This window comes from Pimephales promelas, chromosome 8 (genome assembly GCF_988280905.1).
Source record: "Pimephales promelas chromosome 8, fPimPro1.hap1.1, whole genome shotgun sequence".
In the NCBI taxonomy this organism is placed as follows: domain Eukaryota; kingdom Metazoa; phylum Chordata; class Actinopteri; order Cypriniformes; family Leuciscidae; genus Pimephales; species Pimephales promelas.
Window position 1 is genome coordinate 29,764,012 of NC_142776.1, and position 20,051 is coordinate 29,784,062.

The 20,051-nt window shown below is 36.2% G+C and overlaps 2 protein-coding genes and 1 long non-coding RNA gene across 4 annotated transcripts; 2 read left to right on the plus strand and 1 right to left on the minus strand.

Annotated features, from left to right (window-relative positions):
• The first annotated feature begins 338 nt into the window (after positions 1–338).
• Positions 339–4,073, plus strand: cisha (cytokine inducible SH2 containing protein a). The gene is made up of 3 exons (XM_039689546.2): positions 339–958; positions 1,582–1,739; positions 2,957–4,073. The coding sequence occupies exons 1-3, from the start codon at positions 939–941 to the stop codon at positions 3,445–3,447; spliced, it is 669 nt and encodes a 222-aa protein (XP_039545480.2). The 5' UTR covers positions 339–938; the 3' UTR covers positions 3,448–4,073.
• On the minus strand, positions 3,511–14,836 carry hemk1 (HemK methyltransferase family member 1). Of its 2 annotated transcripts, XM_089134345.1 has the most exons (12): positions 14,629–14,836; positions 14,333–14,509; positions 14,066–14,157; positions 12,986–13,079; positions 12,702–12,833; positions 12,545–12,609; positions 12,389–12,438; positions 9,851–9,956; positions 9,651–9,746; positions 8,823–8,933; positions 8,309–8,358; positions 3,511–5,698 (listed from the first exon to the last, which is right to left on the minus strand). In XM_089134345.1, exons 1-11 carry the CDS (start codon positions 14,689–14,691, stop codon positions 8,343–8,345), a joined length of 1,002 nt encoding a protein of 333 aa, XP_088990471.1. In that variant the 5' UTR covers positions 14,692–14,836; the 3' UTR covers positions 3,511–5,698; positions 8,309–8,342. The 2 variants fall into 2 exon arrangements, with proteins under 2 accessions (XP_088990471.1, XP_039545476.2); XM_039689542.2 differs by lacking the exon at positions 8,309–8,358.
• An 89-nt stretch (positions 14,837–14,925) lies between these two features.
• Positions 14,926–19,210, plus strand: LOC148978113 (uncharacterized). The gene is made up of 3 exons (XR_016169538.1): positions 14,926–17,733; positions 17,868–17,972; positions 18,170–19,210. It is a non-coding gene; the product is annotated as an uncharacterized LOC148978113 (long non-coding RNA).
• Positions 19,211–20,051: the final 841 nt, after the last annotated feature.

Sequence of the window (20,051 nt, forward strand, 5' to 3'; positions counted from 1 at the left end):
TAAATAAATAAAAAAAACTACAATACATCAATCGCTAAGAATGCCTGGCTGCGCCCTCCTACGCACTTCCGCTCAATTTCATTTGAAATGTACTAGAGTCTGGTGGATATGCATATGTGGACAAAATATCACAATGTTTTAATGCAAGGGCCTTAATGCAAAAGTTTAAATTTCACATTTAAAAGAAATGATCTTCCTCGAGATCCAAAGCGGATAACTCATTTCATCAGTAAACAAATGGTTAATTCAGTCAAGTGGCCGCTTTAGGGGGCGGGGCCTCGTCGAATGGGAGGGACCTGATTGGCTTAACTCAGGGCAGGCGCTCAGTTTTCCTGGAAAGTTCTTGGAACGCAAGACATGCGGTTTCACGAGAAACACCGGCTTTATCCTCGAACGTCAGTCACAAACATCAGGAAGCAATTACCGACCATCATCATAATCAAACTCACAAATAAGGCCAGTGCTATTTCATTACTCACAAGACTGCTGTATGCTTGAATGAGGTAGAAGAGAGGCGATTGATTCTGTGGGTTTCGCAGAGCTGTACTTGCCGATGGCGTCAGAGGCGCTAAACGCGGGGGGATTCTGAGAAAACCAGTTCTGGGAAGTCAGACAGTCAGAAATGAACAAGCCAAACCCTGCAGTGTTCCGCTTCTGGCTCAGTTTTAGGGCACGGGCTGAATAGAAACGCCGCTCGTTTTCGACAACCATGTCCGTCTGATCTACTCGCGTAGTTTAAACAAATCCGTCGACAAGTCGCGCACTTATATGACAGAATCACGACCCTCTTCAACAACCTTCCAGAACGACAGATCTCATTATTGATCTGTTTGTCATCGCTCAAGAGAGAACATATTATTTTCTCAGCCCGAGTAAAACCTCAGGAACAAAGAAACTTTAACTGGAATCGGTCAGATATCTAACCGGACATCTTCACAATGATTCTCTGCGTCCAAGGGTGAGTTCTGGCGGCTCTTTTTTCTTTAAATATCACAACAAAATATGTAACATACTATCTAATAGTTTATCAAATAAATACAACACATTCTTGATGATTGCACTAAGCATCCCTGAAAGATATGTGGACTCAAATTATTTAGCAATTATCTTATTATTATTTATATAGTAAAATTGTACATATAAAAATACGTTGTTTATTGCATTAAACTTAGTGCAACACTTTAGGCAGGTTGCATTAATCTGATATTTAAAGCTGTCTGCAATAATTAATATAATCTTGTTTATAGTAATATACAATAAAATGTGTTATAAGGTAACAGGGATTTTTGTTTTTGCAGTATGTCTAACATTTTTTCATTATGCTTCTTCTGTGAACTGAAAATGTTTAAACCCATGGCTCAGAATTAAATTGAACGAAATTATAAAGCTTAATTTCTGAAAATGTGTATTAGTGTGCACATTTGAACATACAGTAATAAGTCAGCATATAAACAAATATTGTTAATAAAATTATATGTGCCTTCAGTATTTTGACATGTTTATTTTTGAAAGGATTGTAAATGTTTACAGTAAGTCCCTAAAATAGTTTTGTTTTATCATTATTATTATTTTTTTTTCCAGCCCAAGAGCTCATTTGACCGATACCCCTGATCCCACGGTCAGGTTTCCGGTGGTGACTTTCTCTTCTCCTCGCCGCATTCACTCGGCCATTACCTCATGGGACCCTAGCAAAGATTTAAACGTTATCTCTGAAAATTTCTCCTATCTGGATGCATCAGGTAAGACAAAAAAAAAATGTTTTTAATTATTACATATTTGTTATTATAATTATTTTTGGCAAATCCACAAATTATTCAAGTGTCATTCTGTAAAACTGGTGCCTTTTCCAGTATGTCTACTCCCGTTCACACACGCATGCACACACACGTGTATACACACTGCTTTTAGAAAGGTCATTTTTTAGCTATTAAAATGTACCTTTCTGAAAACATAATTATCAAAATGTGTATATACATCAATGAGAAGTTGGACATGCTTATAAAAAAACAACAACTTTTTTTAAAGGGCTCTAAAAGCACCAATTTTCCAAGACAGTGGTTCCCAACCTCTTTTCCAGGTGACCCCTACTTTAACATTCAAAATCCTTAACGGTCCAGCTACCCCCATCACAAATGCAGACACACGTTTTGTTAATGACATTGATTACAAAATCACTTACTTTTAATAAATTCAACAACAGCAGAAACATTAAAATGGTAACATTAACAACTACGTCCGGATTTGACTTGCAACATAATGTTATCTACTAACATGTACAATTAAAGTATTGACCAAAAATGTTTTATAAAATGATAAACCTAATATTCCAGCTTTAAAGCATTTAAAAAAAAACAGAATGAGTAAAAATGATTAGTTATTTTATCAGCTCAATGAATAATTCTAGATTCTTTATTATCTGAATTTAGATGTTTAGAATACGCATTAGCTTATATTCCATTAAAGTCCCCGTGAACCGGAAGTCGCAAACGATTTTTCTCCAGTGCTGTGACGTATTTGCAAGTGAAACGGAATATTGATCAGAGGGCAGGGTTTTACTCTAGCGCTCCTCCTCTCCATCTCTCGCTCATAGCAAACTAACGGTTTGAGGGGAGTGGTTAAGCGTTTCCCCACCCAAACTGTGAAGCCTACGTCATCAGAAAAAGAAACCGTTCCAGACCGGAAGTAACTTTTCAGATTTTGATTAAAGATTACCAAGGTAAAACATTTTTTTAATATATTTTTACTTGCACGAATTATTTGTTCACCACAAGACTAGTAATATGCGCTAACAAAGTAAATAGGTTCAATTTTGATTTCACGGGGACTTTAACTGGTTAAAGTTTTGACTGAATGAAAACGTAAATCCAATTTCTGTCAGTAGGTGGTGCTTATTATTTCTATATCCATAAAAGTCTCCAGTAATAACTAATTCCAATAATCCCTTCCTTTTTTCCAGGTTGGTACTGGGGTGCCATCTCTGCAAACGAGGCCCACTCTGTCCTACAGGAGGCACAGAATGGTACTTTCCTGATACGGGACAGCAGCCACCCTCTCTATATGTTGACACTGTCTGTTAAAACCAGCCGTGGGCCCACGAACGTACGCATCGAGTACAGCCATGGACATTTCCATCTGGACTCCAGTTCCCCGGTCAGATCTCGAATGCAGTCCTTCCCCGACGTCCCCAGCCTCCTACAGCACTACGTGGGCTCCAGGAACAAAGAGGAGGGGGAGAAGACTGAGGAGTCTGATCACATAACTTCCTTAAAACCCAAGGAATGTGCGATGTTGCTAAAACTCAAAAAGCCGATCCATCATCCTCAAGCCTTTCCTTCTTTGCAACACCTCACTCGCTTGGTAATCAACAAAAACACAACTTGCACAGAGAACCTGCCTCTACCCAGACCGATACTTCAATATCTTAAGGATTACCCTTTCCAGCTTTGAGGTCACCATGGAACCGCACACCATGGCCAATCACGAGGTGGATGCTGATGTTTTTGAAGGAGGCAAGATAAATGCACAGCCCCGACGAGAGGTTCGGGGTCAAACAAGAAGTGTTGAGACTTGTTTATGGACGAGAAACAAGTTTTTGATGGTCAGCAAGTCTATCTAAATGGAAAGCTAGATACTTTGGTTATACCCAAGTGGGACTGAGTCAAACCAGATGCAGAATTGACTCAATGAGAAGCAAGTCGTGACTCGACCTTCATGTCATACTGTTAAAAGTGTGACTGGGTGAACCACCGGCTTGAGATGATGTTCGTTAAACTTTTGTACAGGTCACATGACCCCTTTTAAAAATTGGTTTGAAATGAGATCACACAGCTTGTCTGAAACTCTCGAGAAGCACATGCGTGGCTTGATCTTCAGCACTCTATAAAGGCGAGCTTAGTCACTGCGCTGCCTTGACTGGAATAGTTTCTTTCCTTGAAAGTGTAATGCAGTGAAATTTTTTTTTTTTTACTATTTTAATAAAGATTTACATTTTTTTATGCGCACAATGTGGAGTTTGTATGTATTTATGGATGAAAGATCCTTTCATTTTATAATAAAAGTGACAATCAAATGTACTTGACGTCATACTGTTTTTCATTTGCCACCTCCGAGAATAATGATAAGAATTACATATATAAAAGTATAATCAAGTAAAATGGAGGAAGTCTAAAATGATGAGGGCAGGGGCTTATTACTTGGAGAACACAAAAGGAAAAAAACAGATTACTTGGGCGCTTTAAGAGAATAAATTGGACCTTCTCTCAGAATGAAATGGAAGTGATACACCGGTTCAAACAATCTGACTCACTCCACTTCTAAGTACTGGCTTTCTAGTAAGACTATCAAACAAGGTCATCCAGAACTGTAATCTCAGAATAATAGCATTATTGGATGAACAAATGTGCATAAAATTGCTGTTCAATTTCAGGACAAAATGTGTGTTATACAAGATTATTAGATGGTCGCCGGCCATAAAGGTTTCACAGCTAAACCATGTCAAAGAAAAGATGAACATTTCTGTGTATTTATAGCATGTAGTCATTTTTTAAATGCCTAAAATTGATGAACGAGAGTAACAAAACATTAATGAGAAATGAAAGACAAGTCTGTGAACAAAAAAAGCATTGTTTCCTCATTCTATTTTCCTCACAGTGAATCATTCTTACTGCACACCGTGATTAGTACTTCCCAGAATGAGAGGCAGAGCTTTTTCTGAAACTCGATCTCAGTGCTGCGCAAGCTTACATAAATTTGCTGGTGACGTAAATAATCTTTTTCTGCAATAATATACGTTAAGAACAGTATTAAAAAGGGTGCTCGATAAGAATTATTTTAACAGTTGTGCTGCAAAAGGTTCTTGTTAAATGATCTAAACAATAAGATTGCCAGAAATGCCAATATTGATTTATCAGCATAAACTATTTTAAATACATTTGTTTTTATTATGGCATTGAATGTATACAAGAACAATAAATATAAAATGTCTCCGCAATACTAATTTAATACACATTTTTAAAACAGAGAAGAGAGGCAGTGCATGTAAAAATCGGTTTCACTCATTTATAACAAAGAGAACAGACAGAATTGGTGTATACATTGTGGTAGTGGAGCATGTCTGGTTTGTCTGACTGTCTATGTGGGCTAGCAGAGCGAGCGAGTTAGCGGCAACGGGCCAGCTGTTTCGCAGAATGAGTGCATTACTTCCAGGGAGTGACTAGCGCAGGGTTGGGAGGGGGAGTTCTTAGAAAAGGCCTCAATAATTACCTTCAGCCTACTGCACCCTGACACTTGCACACTGAGCATAAACTCACAATCAATGCAATCTCATCACAACAAACCACAGCCACACACATGCTTATCAATTAAAAGGAAAGCGAATATAAAAGATATAACAATAGAAGGTTACAGCTCAAGACAAATAGAAACCCTTGGTCGGCAAATTTGACGAAGGAGCTTCTTGGTAGGATTGGCAGATGCATGATGGGAACATGTGTGCCAACTGCAATTTGACTGAAGGTCTTTTAAATGGGCAATTGCTCATGGTAAAGACTCTACCATGTAAAGTAGACATGGTAGCTCTACTTGGTATGGTGTCATTCCAGCCAAGATCAACTTCCTGACTGTCTTTCCTAATGTATTTTTCCTCTGTCCTTTGTTTCAGTCATCCTCTTCTTTCTTCTGTAAAATGCAAAATCGAGGCCTGTAAAATAAAAAGCATGGTGTGTTTACCAGTATACACTGTAAAAATATTGTTGGTTTAACTTAAAAAAAATGAAGTAACCTGGTTGCCTTAAAATTTTAAGTTCATTGAAATGGAAAAATTGAGTTAAACTCAAAATATTATTTTATCTGAACCACATAAATTATTTCAGTTGATTTGACAAAAGAAAAAATGTGATTACAAATCATGAAAATATTTGTTCACAGTGTATTGTCGATGGGATAATGTTGACTCGTCATCCAGAGATAACGGGGTACTTGAGTTGCCTGAGGTTGCATCAGTTTTTATTTACAGAGTCACTTTTATTATACCAAATTCTGGAGTGATGATCCAGAATGACTTGGACAGAACCTTTTGCACATGCGCACTTTAAAGGTGTAGTTCCCATTTTAAAGATCCTCATAATTCACACATCCCGGTGGGTCGAGGGAGCGTGTCTACTCCGACGTACACTTCAAGCAGCTCCATATCCCACAATTCAACTTGATTGTGACTTCAAAGATGATCGCACGTAAACTCAAGTGGATATTAATTATTTTGATAATTAACTGAAAATATATTACTAATATAATATATTAATTGAGTTTAGATTTAATCACATTTGTTGATAGCTTATGTTCACAGTCAAAGTTTATAGATGAATGACATCAGTACGAAATCACAAACATTTATTTATTTATTTGGATTAAATATTTTAATCATTCGGTGTCATTTTTCAAAGTCAATCTTTTCATATACATGTTTACGCCCAAAATGCTACAATATTCAAAGTAGTTGACTGTCATTCTCCTTTACGTTGTTGAGTTATTTTGATTATAGCCTAGCCTATTTAACATCGTTTCAGGCACTCGCGACCCTTCAAAAAACAGAAAAAAACAGCAGCGCACACATGCAATCCTTTTAATAGTCAATTTCATTTAAAAATGTAAAGTTTAAACCCAAAGAGAAAAGACAAGCATATAGGACTTAGTGCTAAGTGGATACATGTATTTAGCCTATTCATTATTCAGAATGTACATTTGGAAAGAAAATATATTTATAGGAACGTTTCATCAGGCTCAAGACAATTAATACAGAGATAATTATTCATTGTTTTAATCAATTGGCAGCCATAAAACAGTGATAATCTGCATTCTCATGTATGTAGGTGCGCTGAACGCTCTAACCGAAACTCCCGGTATGTAGTCCATTTAAACCAAGGGGGTAATCCATCAGCCAGAAACTAAAGCCTCGCCGCCATTGTAGCAGAACTTCACCTGCTGTTAGCATTTGATCGACTCCCATTCATTTGGCGTCACTTTGACAGCGAATAACTTTACATCTGAGGCGTTTACAGACTCCATTTCTCCATTGTTTATTTCTAAAGAAACATGACTCCATTCCCTTATATCTTACGTTATGGCCCCGTAGAAGCAGTTTTTGTAAAAATAATAGGCTAACGTTAGCGGCATAACCAGAGAAATAATGGTATAGACAGAAGTAGAAGCTTTCGCACAATCGGGGGGACATGGAGGCATAAAGTCAAGGGAGAAGCCCATAGAGAGTCAAAATATTGATCCTGCTGCTAGCTTATGGACAGCTAATACTCATGATCTTTAACTCTGCAAGATTAGGAAGGGAATTATTCAGATTTTTGGCACAGCTACTAGAAGACGTACAACTGTGAGACAGGTTGCTCATGTCACATTTACGTCGTCAAGCTCAGTTTGAGCATGTGCTGTACGCTTGGCAATCAGGAAGTGAGTGCTTCAAATTGGCTTCACTTTTATCCGTTGAAATTTATGGGGTCGCTGTGTCCATTTCTTTTACGGCCTATGATTTAAACCTTATACACGAGTTTTGCCAGTAATGGGCGTTCATGCAACCTAAGCAATGACGCACATCTGTGTCCATGAGACGGAGGGAAGTTTGTGAGTGAAGGAAGCTTGCGTTATAGCTAATATATTTGGTTTCATGTGAGCACATTTTGGGTGTGAGGAAAGAATCTGGGAGAATCCGTAAAATGATGCACAATACGTGTAATCCCATGCCGAAATTCAAGCCCTGTAACCGCAACAATATTCATCTGCAGTGAGTGAGGGGAGGAGGGTGTGTATGTCAACTCGCTGTCAGAGAGCTGAGATGGAGAAAGCACAGTTAGTATTGTGTGTGTATTCAGCGAAATAAGAGTATTAGAAGCGTTTCAGATATAAGCCGAAGCTATTCAGTTAAGGTAAAAAAAAAAAAAGCTTTAAAAATCTTGAAATTAAAAATGTAAAAATTACTGCTTTAAAATCTTGATCAAACAAGGACAAAGAAATTATTCTTGACTAAATAGGCTACCTTTGTAACTTCACAAAGAGATCCATTTATATTTAATTTATACAGTAATGAATGTGCAGTGTTTTTCCCCATTTGATTACTCAAATTTCTGATGGCTACCTAAAAACACTGTTTTTATAGCTGATTATTTGTTCTTATTTTATTACTGACTGCATAATTCTCTTTGATAATGTTTTACATTTATTAGGCTGGTAGTTTTTGTTGTAGTATCAAAATTGGAATTAAGAATTGATATTTCACTGGTGTCTAAACATTTGTACCACTTACCCAATCCTCAGAAGTGAACCCTGATGGAGCTGCTCTAAATAAGTACTGTGCTATTAATAAAAGATAAAATATGATAGAGCAATAGAATGAACAGTGAAAGTAAAAGAAGCTCATTCAATGCATTTTAGCAGGCATGAAAATAACTGAAGGAAACATAGATTTGATAAACAAATTAAGCTATCTAATATAATTTATATTCTTTTGGGTTCTCTACCAATACATTTAAAAATTAAAAATGCAGTGAAAAGTGATTTCAGTGCATCCCTAGTTATAACATTCCACAAGAGACAAATACCATGTAATTACACTGTAACATGGACTCGGTTTAAGAACAAACATTCACGGAATGAAAATGTATTACTTTTGAGGGAAAAAAAGTCCTCATTTGACAGATGTTTGAAGACATCTGTCAAATGTGAGGATTTTTTCCCCCCAAAAGTGATACATTTTCATTGAAATTAAGTAAACAACAACAAAACAAAAAGGACAGGTCATGTTAGCATAAGAACCTGACCTGTTGGTGAGGTCACAATGGGTTTCCAGATAAAGCAAGCGTGGCATCATTTCCTCTATCAGCTGCTGAATGACTGGGGGATGGCATGGAGCAACCTCGAGGTAAACCCGTCTGGGCAGACAAAGGCATTTAAAAAGTAAGGGAGGAAAAGGTTTGGTGGACAGGATGTTTTTCCAAGTAAACAATCTTATAAGCCATTAGTCATGAAGAAGAATAGTAGGTCAGAGACAGAAAACCTGAAAGCTAATGCTAGGGGCTTTCAGTATCTATAAAAGGACAGCAATGTGTCATTTCGGCGAAAGAAACAAATCTTGAGTGGACACATAATGAGAAACCCTCAAGGAAATCTGAAACCCTACCACTAAGCAAGTTCTCAGCACGCACTGACAAGAAAAACAACACGTGCAATGCTCTCCAGCCTTTACAAGCGTATTACTTGTATCCATTCGGTGAAATGCTTATTGAATTAGTAAATTTACGGGGCAATGAAACATTCCACAAGACAGGTTTTGCAACTGTCCTCACCAAAAGCTAATTGTGTTATTTGTTATTGTGTATGCATGTGCATATGAGTGTGTTTGTGTGTCTTGGGAGTGATAAGGGTGGGGAGGAGTACTGGGAGAATGATCTGGTCCCTGGAATACTGTTATCAACTTAACTACAGAGAACTGTGTAGCACTCGATTCCCTGAAGCATTTAAGGTATGCTGGGAAAGCTTCTTAGCGCGATTTTAGCGTATTTGGCTGAAATACATGAATATTCAAAGACAACCAGACATTCTGCCTATCCACATAAGATGGCATTAGACCAACCACACTTCTCACTTACCCTTGCTTTGTTAAGAGCTTAGAGCCCAGATCCAAAATCGGGCGAATCACAGACAGCCCGTCCAGACCCCCGTCCAATGCGGCATGGTCTTCAAACCTTCCAGGAAAGAGATGTGGCCGTTTAAAAGGTTACATGAGGAATTTTCAAAAACACACCAAAGGTTAAAGCACATGTTGAGTGTGTCCGCATGTTGGCCTAACCTGAATATCTCTGTTTGTAATGTTTTCATGTCCTGACTGAGCAAGTAGGGAGGGTTGCTCACTATAAAGTCAACCGGGTCACACTCTTTTAGTATCGCATCTGCATCTGGGAATACAAAACACATTTTGTTCTCTCGCTGTCATATGCAAAACATATTTGCACTGATGTGGCGATTTCATTGAATTACAAAAACATAATTTATATGGAGAATTCAAAGCTTGAATCTAAACAACAATGATGACCAATGAGGAAAATAATTACATTAATGTTGAATTACATATTTGTAATGTCTTGGGATATATTCAGTTGTTGTTGTGTTTGAATCAAACACTATCATACTATATATACATAAATAGTAATGTTCAAAAGTTAAGGGTCAGTAAGATTTTATTTTAAAGGATACATTTATGTTTTTTTTAAAGAATCCTAAAAAAAAAAACATGGTTTCCACAAAAATTATTCAAAGCAAATTAAATTATCAAGCAAATATCAACGTTTTCAACATTATAATAATAATAAGAAATGTTTCTTGAGCACCAAATCAGCATATCAGAATGTGACACGAGGACTGAGGTAATGATGCTAATTCAGCTTTGCCATCACAGGAATAAACTAGATTTCAAAAATATTTGAAAAAAGATAAGTTTAAAATAGTAAAATAAATTACTAAATTAGTTTAAAATAGATCATTGTTGTTATTATTACTGTTACTGCAAAACAGTAATATTTCACAAAAAACATTTTACTATATTTTTTATCAAATAAATGAAGCATTGGTGAAGATAAAATACTTTTTTTCAATATTTATTAAGCAACAGTGTAATATTATATTATATATATAATATATATATAGACCATTTTGCAAGATGTAAACAACACTGGTCCAGAAACTGTTTCAGTTTGTAACTGTTTTCTTTATTTCACATGTAAAGAAAAAATCTTAAAGATGTTTGTTTAAAATATATATTTTTTAATATTTAAAAATTTCCCCACTACTGTATATACTGTACACACAAACAATGCCGAAACAAATATATTTGTTAATGATCCATGAAATGCCTCCATTTATGTCTTCTAGCTCAATAAACACAACACTTTCTGCAGAAGTACCTTCATTTATGCAGTTAGTGCAGCGATTAAAGAGAAAACTACTTCATCACAGAGTCTAATAATAGTAATGTGGTTAGGAACGGAGTTAAAAAATTGTTATTTAGTGTTCAGGAGAGCCGTTTTTAATGCCATCTAGTGGGAAGAGAGGCTCAAGCTTTAACAGGAAAAGCCCAATAAATCCCTGGAATTAGCTGAACATTTCCATGTCACTGCCTTAGAGGCCCTTCTAGGATTCGGGCTGAACCGTCTGGCTCGATCCCTCAAAGTCTTGTTATCTACTAGCACACAAGTCGAACTAATGGTAAATCAATTATGAATGTTATGACAAGGTCCACAATGAATCTCGGCACCTTTTCAGCTTCTTCCTGGATTGTGGGTGGAAATTGTGTGTCATGGATTTATGGAAAAATAGAAACGGAGATTATTTCTGGAGGCTGAAAGCATGATGAAATTAGTCAAAATATTTAGTAAACAAACATACAAGGGGAGTGGGATGCGTGGAATGGATGACCGACATTCAAGTTCTACAGAAATCCGCGAAGCTTTCTGGGGAATTCACTTTGGCCAGTCGTAACAAACCAACAGGAAATGGGACAATCAAAATGCCAGTCACTCCCTCATGCTGCGTTTCCTCTCTTTTTATTAATCACTAATTTGCAAAGAAACTAACTATAGAATCAAAATAACATGTAATGTACATCTAGTCTAGACATGGCTTTAATCACTCATTGTGCTTGCATAACATCATTTCGTAAAGAGAGAAAAAGAATGACACCTTGGCTGAGAAGTATTTCCATTCTGTCCACTTCTGACATATTCACCTTCATGTATGCAAGATCAGCATGGAAACACAAACAGCACATTCTAAATAAAAATACACGTTTTATTCTACACTTTGGGTTTTTTGTTCCGTCAAAATTCATTATCATTTGGATCTAAATGCGTTTCTCCTCCTAAAAAATAATGAAATTTCAGTAGTTCTCAATAGCTCATTCTGGATAACCATTTTATAACCATTTTTAAAGGAAATATTCAATGTGGTGACCTATCATGTTATTATCTGTATAAATATGCACATATATGTGTGTGTGAGAGTGTATATATATATATATACACGTGCATATAAATATATAGTTATATTTATATTCATAATATGTAACTACACCATTGTTAAGTTTGCAATAAAATGTTTTTTTTATGAGATCTTGCATTTATAAGTTATGTTAAAAAGCTGTTAAAATTTTATCTTCAGATTACAGCCAGTGACGTAAAATAGACAAGATGCCCAGAAATGACGTTTTTTGTTGTTGTGTGCTGACCAAAAGTTGCCACTTTCACAGACCTGTCAGTCTTACAATATTCACTAACTGTTATGACGACTAGTCATTGTGAAGTGTGATTTTTCATCTCATTTCCATCACTCTTACCCTTAATCACATCTAAATGGTGAACATCTAGTCTGTCTTGTAGACCCAGTCTGGAACAAACAAAAGAGGATTATGGTATAGTCAACATAATACATCATCAAGTAATAAAGATTAATCTATACAAGCTTTATAAAGTCGACTGGGAAAGGTAGTCACCTGTTTGCATTTTCCGTTGTAAGACATACTGCTGTCTGGCTCTGATCCAAAGCAAATACCCTGAGCTTAAAGAATCATGGGTACAGATGTTACAGATGACATGCTACATTACTCAGAAGAGCAAGATAAATAATTAGGAGAAAGACACAGTGCGAACCTGTGGAATGCTGCGTAGTAAACTAAGAGAGATGGCTCCAGATCCACAGCCCACCTCCAGACCTCGTAAATCAGTCCTGTGTGATTCCCCCTGTTTCAACCGGAGGTCCTCTAGAACCAGACTAACCAGCTCCTAGATGCACATAAACCAGCGAGTCCAAGCGGAAATATATGTTTTCAAACACACAGTCTGTGTTTATCCATAAAGTCACATCTATTTGAAGTCCACTCTCAGTTTGTTGCAAAATTCAGACATGTGCTAAGAAGGTCACTGAAGTTGTTCACCTCTGTTTCAGGACGGGGTATGAACACGGGACGCTTCATCTTAAGGGTCAGGTCTCTGAAGTCCCATTCCTCAATCACATACTGTACAGGCATCCTAAAAAAAAAACATGCGCAAAGGCTTGATAAGGGTCAACAGGCAATCTATCTTCTCAGAGGCGTTTAGAAATTGTTTTCCATGATTAAATGCATCAGGTTCTTTTTCACGAGTCATTGATTTATTATAACCAGTTTAAGGGTTGGTTCACCCAAAAATGAAAATTATCCCATAATTTACTCACCCTCACCTCATCCTAAGTGTATATGACTTTCTTCTTTCAGCCAAACACAATCAATATCCTGGCTTATCCAAGCTTTATAATAGGAGTGATTATTGCTTGAGTTTTTGAAGCTCCAAAAAGAGTATCCATCCATCATAAAAGTAATCCTTAAAGGCCTTCTTAAGAAAGCGATGCATTTTTATAAGGAAAATATCCATATTTTTAACATATAATCACTGACTTCTGGTGACAGCCGTTCGCAAGTCTAATTCCGATATAACTCCGATTGTGTTTGGCTGAAAGAAAAAAAGTCTTATACACCTAGGATGGCTTGAAGGGTTAGTAAATTATGGGATAATTTTCATTTTTGGTAGAATAAGATCTATAAATTTTACTACTAATAACAGTCTAGTCTACAAAAAACATGTTTTTTTTTTCTTTTGGGAATTTGAGGAAATATGTGTTAATTTAATTTATTGTTTATATCTCATTGCATCTCAATTTAATTTGTACACTTTTGCACTAAGGTTCCATTTGTTTAACTAACTAAGTTAACTAATGTTATCATGACTTTAAAATGAAAAATATACTTCTAAAGTAATTGATAATATGTTCAAATTAAAAAGTTGTCTCTGTTATTACTATTTAATGGACCTGAGCTAATCAGTTTGGTTAAGTGTTAATCTTAGAACTTAAATGAATAACAAATAAAAATTAGACAAATTTGTTGTTTGCTGTGAAGGCCTTCACTTGTGCGAACAGGGTCTTACTCATTACAAAAGTTGCAGTGAAGAGTGAGTAAAAATGCCAAATGTAGTTTTACCTTGATAGGCGTTTGGAGCATAATTTCCACACTCTTTCTATTTCCCTGTTAGTCAGGGTGTCTCTCAGCCTTTTCCTCGGCACACACTCCAGCTTTTAACAAAGAAAGACAAGGACAGGGTGTCATGGAAAAGGAATGAAAATGTGTACAACAATTCTCTCTTAAACAATTAAAAAACCACATACTATGCCTCCAAACATTTTCAGTTATGTATTGGAACAACGTCTAAAACGATTTTTAAAAACATGGCGTGAGAGAAAAACTCACAGTTTTTTGGCCAAGTACATGAGATATTATATATTGACTAGACAAGAGAGGCTCGGAGATGCCGTGCAGTGTGAAGTGTTGAGCCCACAGTCTGACCGCCTCCTCTGCTGTGATCCTACAGTTCGCCGGAGGAGCAACAGCGCCCTCTGCTGCACTCGACGACGACCTCACAACACTCTGCAAAAATCATCAACAGCACATTCATTGCAAGTCACACACACACAGTGTACATTTTTGAATAATTATTTTATTACAATAATAGTGATCTTAAAATACAAAGGAGATCAGGCACTTACTGTATGTTTTGACACTCCATTGTATCTCTGCATTAATCGAGAACAAATGGTTTTGAACAGCATAGTTTTTCACTGTAAGCTAATCGAGCAAACGGATTGAGCTGCTTTAACATTCGTGGAATAGCTGTCTAAAGCAATTAGATAACCTGCATGTGAAAGCTCTTGATGGTTCGAAGTAACATCGCATACATGTGCTCCGAGTGTCCGAATCGGGTTTTTTGAGTCAGATCTTTTGAATCGGTTCAGCGGCAACAAAATGATTATTTGAATAGTTCGTTCAGAAATCGGACTGAATCGACTTGGTTTCTTAATAATTAAATTGAAATGAATTAAATTATTCCCTGTTTCAGAAGACAAATTTAGGTTTGGAAACACCTAAATCACGCATAGCCTAAAAACAGAAAAACGGTATTTTCGTTTTATAATTTCAAACGAATTACGGATTATCCATCCCCTGACCCTCCTGCCCCTATTCTCATGTTGCTTTTTAAATATCATACATTTCACTTATTTCAACTGGACATCTTGCGTGATTAAGATTAAGATGTACCCAGAGAACCGTTCGGATATTAGTTTGATGAGACGATAAAGATTTTTAGTAAACAAAAATGTGTGTGTGCCTATTAAATGACTTTATTCGAATTCCACTTTGACGGGATTCGCTTAATTAAATTTTAACATAGAAGTGAATTTTAACCAGTTCTTTGAGCTGTTCAAATGAACCGATTCGCGTTCATGAAACGGACTTCCTGCCACTAATGCGTCATGAACATGAACGCTTTTACATAGGCTATTTCAAAATAAAAGCCACAATATGCCAATTTTATAATACGACAACCAAACGAAAAGGAGAAACCTTTTCATTGAAAGGGCATTATTTTTTTTTATTAAGTTTATGCTGAACTCTGCAATTAATTGTGTTAATATAGATGTTACGTTTACACTTTATCTCCAAAAGTGTGATTTTGTTATTGCCACTTGAGGGCGCATTAGCTTCAAGTAAAACTGCTACATTTAGTGGGTAGCCTAATTGACTGGACGTAGGCCTACTTAAAACACGTAAGTTAAAAAAAATAATAATAATAAAATAAAAAATCTGGTCCTAAGGTGTATTGATAATAAAAAATGTTTATACATAATTAATGTACAAATAAATTTAAATAATTTGGGCCACATCTTTTCCTGGTTGATTTCAATTACTTTTGTATTTTATAACATACAGACTACATTTTGGAACTACAGAATGGACATCATGGATATCCCATAGTTTGACAGCACTAACTTCAAAGACAGAAGTTCTGAAAAGACTTGTTGTCTGCAGTCTGAGCTGGAGAAGAGAGCGATCACGTGAGGAGAGACTGGATTGGGGGATGGAGAACTGGTGCTGTCAGCCAGATGGGACTGATTGTTATTGTGTGCTGCAGGGGTTGCAGTGTATAGCCTCAGTCTTTTTGTGAGCACCACCACACATGATTTCGACTAGACCTATAGCCCTGTGTTTCCCCTGAAACACTGATTTTCAGAATGAACACTCTACTTGTATGAATAAAGAGGGATGAGATAAATCAGATTGAGAGACATGTGTATAAGTGAAAGTAAATGACATGAACGGAAAGCTATATGGGAGGTTAAAGTACAACATAGAAGGAATAAGATTATGTCAAACTATTGAAAGAAAACAAGACGTAAAGAGCTTTTTAAACACATTCTTGTCCTTGAAATAAATCTGTGATAATTGCTCACAGTGTGTGTGTGATTAAGGCAAACTGGTGATGCTTGCCACTTGCCAGGAAAAGTGAGTCCTCACCGGTTTGATGGCCTGCTGTGATTTCTTACCATTCAGACAATTTTCCAAGAAACTGCAACAATGCTGAAGTTAATCAACCTGCAACTGCAACATATTAGGGGTTTTTATAGCTTTTTTATGCCTATATAACTGGCTACATAATGTTTTAAAACCCATTTATTTTGTAAGAATGTTATTTGCAAACTTAATTGTTTTTATATTGTTACTGTAAGGAAGCCAGGACAACATTTTAAATATTACGTTGAAAATACTGACTTTGGATATGATTATGGATATATAAAGTTTTCAATGCAATGTACATTTTTTGCATAGCACTTTTTATATTTTATAACTAAACATTGTTTCAGAGCTTTTGTAGCTAACTTTGACAGCACTAAAAATACATTTTCATGCTCATCAAAAAAAATAAAATAATAATAATTAATTCCCTAGTTAGTGTACTGTCTGCTGTGGTATGTCAGTTTGAACTCAACTCATCTCTAGTCTTTTATATCAATCCATCTCTCTCTCATGCTCTTTTTCTTTCATTTAAACAAGTAGACAAGGCTCTTGTGAGCAGAAAGTGTTCCACATGTACTGGAAACATGATATGGATTTTTTTTGTAGGCCTATAGAGTTTTAAAGTTCATATGGAAATTATATCATAAATAAAAAGGTTAAAAAAGTTAGAGTTTAAAAAATGAGAGTCTGAAATTGGCCAGAGACATTTCCAGATGCCATTTCCCCATCGTTTCCATGCCTCCTTCTAATAAAAAGTGGGAAGGAAAAGATGTGTTAGTTCTTTTACATCATAATTTACATTTTTTTATCAACGTCAGAGCATTACATTGATTTTTGTTCATGCTATTTTTGTCTTTTGCTTAAATGACAGAAATACTTTATCCTGGATTCATTGCACAATGACAGGGAATATCCCAGTGCAGCTGAGTACCAGATGTGGATGATAAAAGAATGGGAAGTATGCAAGAAATATTCAGGATTTCAGTAACACTTTTCAATAAAGTTCATCAGTTAATATTGGTTAATGTATTAACAATGAGCAATACATTTGTTACAGTATTTATTATGTCAGTTAATAAAAATAAATCTGTTCATTGTTTGTTCATGTTATTTCACAGTGAAATTAAATATGCTATTAACTTTCAAATACAACCTTTGATTTGATTTGAATAATGTTTTAGTAAATGTTTAAATAAATATTGTTAATTCTTTATTTAAACATAAGTAAGGCCGAACACTTGCGCAGACCGAAGCGCCCCCACCCTCAGATCACTTGGACGTGGCTGTGGTTACAAGAGGTAAAAACGATATAAATAATATTCATTTTCTCAAAAAAACTGCTTGTTTCATGTCTTAGGCCGTTAATGTGTACTTACATTTACGAGTCATTAAATCGTGTTTAATTTGGACTTCTCTGTGCATGCTCTTTGAGGTGGTGACCATAGACCTGCATTATATGACTGACAGACAAGAACGGTTTGACCTAAATTGAAACTACTGCGGAAACAAAGACACCTACGTCTTGGATGCCCTTGAGGTAAGCTAAAACATATCAAAAAATAATTTTAAAAGTGAACTATCCCTTTCAGTAACATAGTAATTTAGTATTCATTAGAACCTTATTCATTAGTAAAGTGTTACCAGGATTTCTTACCAGCTCTTGGCATTATACTTTGGCATAGTTGTGATTGTAATGTAGGATTTTGTCTTGTTTCCTCTCGGTATGTGCTACAGTGAATCTGAGCAGCTCAAGGCAAGATTTCATCTTAATCTTCTCATTTCCGTCAGATAAATGTGCAGCATGCAGATGTTGGACTTGTAATCGAAAGAAAACATAAAACTGTACACCCTAACATATTTCCCAGTTTCTTAATGTGTCCAAACTTCATTCATTTTCAGTCGCCTAATACCCTGGCATTGGTCCAGACAGAATCCTCTATGGCACATATATTCTCAGCAGTGACTCATTCTGGTGTTTTGAGCCTCCTCTCTGAGGAAGCTCTCTTTCTCTCTCCGCCATTCTTCAAGCTGAAATACTGAGAAGGACTTCACAATGCTGCTTTGTCCCTCAAAAACACTGAAGTCATAGTTTCCCATGCTGCTGCCCCCTGAGATGCCTAAAAGTGATGAAGCGAGAGGAGGGGCACAGAGCTTGGTAAATTGCTTGGTAATTTTTTTTTTTTTTTGCCCTGAACTAAAGGATACAACACATTATTGTGCCTCTGTTGGGATGTTTGTTACCCTGGTATAGCCCATGATGTTCTATAAAATGTTCCCCAGCCTCCTGATAAAGAGTTATGCAAAACTATAAATTGAAGAATATGTCTCTGTCTGTCTGTCTGTCTGTCTGTCTGTCTGTCTGTCTGTCTGTCTGTCTGTCTGTCTGTCTGTCTATCTATCTATCTATCTATCTATCTATCTATCTATCTATCTATCTATCTATCTATCTATCTATCTATCTATCTATCTATCTATCTATCTATCTATCTATCTATCTATCTATCTATCTATCTATCTATCTATCTATCTATCTATCTATCTATCTATCTATCTATCTATCTATCTATCTATCGCCTTGCTACAATTCAAATTCAGTAATTGAATTGGAGTTTACAGTAAAAGCATTCTCAATTGATAGTGATGCTTCAAAATACAAAAATGTGACCACACATATGGCGGCATTGATTATGAATCATTCAAATATCAATAATTAATTTCACCTGAAGGCTGGATATTTGTATCATAAAAAGTCTATTTCCACATCAAAAATGCAAACCTATAACCCTTCTGTTTGCATATCTGATTATAAATTCCTACGGTAAGTGCGCTTTGAAAGGTCAAATGTCCTGTATGTTAAACACAGCTAAAGAAGCTTGTGCTGGTTGGCTGTAGGAACACTTAACTTTTAGGAATAGATCAGTGATAATATCAAAGGTATGTTAGTGACACGCACAACCCACAGCTACACATATGAAGTAATGCAGCCGAAGATGCGTTGAAAATAAATCACAACATAACAGGTGATATGTAGGCCCTAGTATTTGTGTTTTTTTGTGTAAAAGCTATTGTATGGCTCTGATGCCCATTGCTATTGATTTTGTAACTGAATTCTAAGCTCGCATCTTAAGAGTATTTTTCAGTGTCACTCAGACCACGACCCATTTCACTAAGAGCTTTTCTCTTGCACTGCAAGATCACAGATAAAATGGCATGATGACAGAGCTTTGATGTGGGTTTCTGAGACCACAGGCTTAAACACCTCGCTGACAGGAACTGTCAGGCCACCGTTTCTCTTCTCAGAACATCACATCTTAGTTTGAACATCTCTGACACCTGAATGAACAGAGCTCTTGTCAGGCTCGTTGCTTTTGGACATATTCCTAAATTCATCTTGAGCATCAAGGTTATAGATGCAAAACAAATTAGATGTTAGATTAATATACTTCCAAACGCATTAGCACATGCTGTCATATTATGCAACTCAAACTAATTATGAAACACCCACAGAATAATAATAAAAAAAAAATGAGTGTGAATTGAACATCTGTGCTGTTTGTTCGCTAACACTTCCCTCCATGGCTACTGTAATATTAGACCACACAATGTCCTCATGAAC

Bases quoted from the DNA above. Each gene is read 5' to 3' on its own strand.
- cisha (XM_039689546.2), top strand. From the start codon at position 939: ATGATTCTCTGCGTCCAAGG. The intron at 959-1,581 runs GTGAGTTCTGGC...TTTTTTTTCCAG, and splicing joins ATGATTCTCTGCGTCCAAGG to CCCAAGAGCTCATTTGACCG. The intron at 1,740-2,956 runs GTAAGACAAAAA...CCTTTTTTCCAG, and splicing joins CTCCTATCTGGATGCATCAG to GTTGGTACTGGGGTGCCATC.
- hemk1 (XM_039689542.2), bottom strand. From the start codon at position 14,691: ATGCTGTTCAAAACCATTTGTTCTCGATTAATGCAGAGATACAATGGA. The intron at 8,934-9,650 runs GTAAGTGAGAAG...TTGTCTGCCCAG, and splicing joins AAGCTCTTAACAAAGCAAGG to ACGGGTTTACCTCGAGGTTG. The intron at 5,699-8,822 runs GTCAGGTTCTTA...TTTATTTTACAG, and splicing joins CATTGTGACCTCACCAACAG to GCCTCGATTTTGCATTTTAC.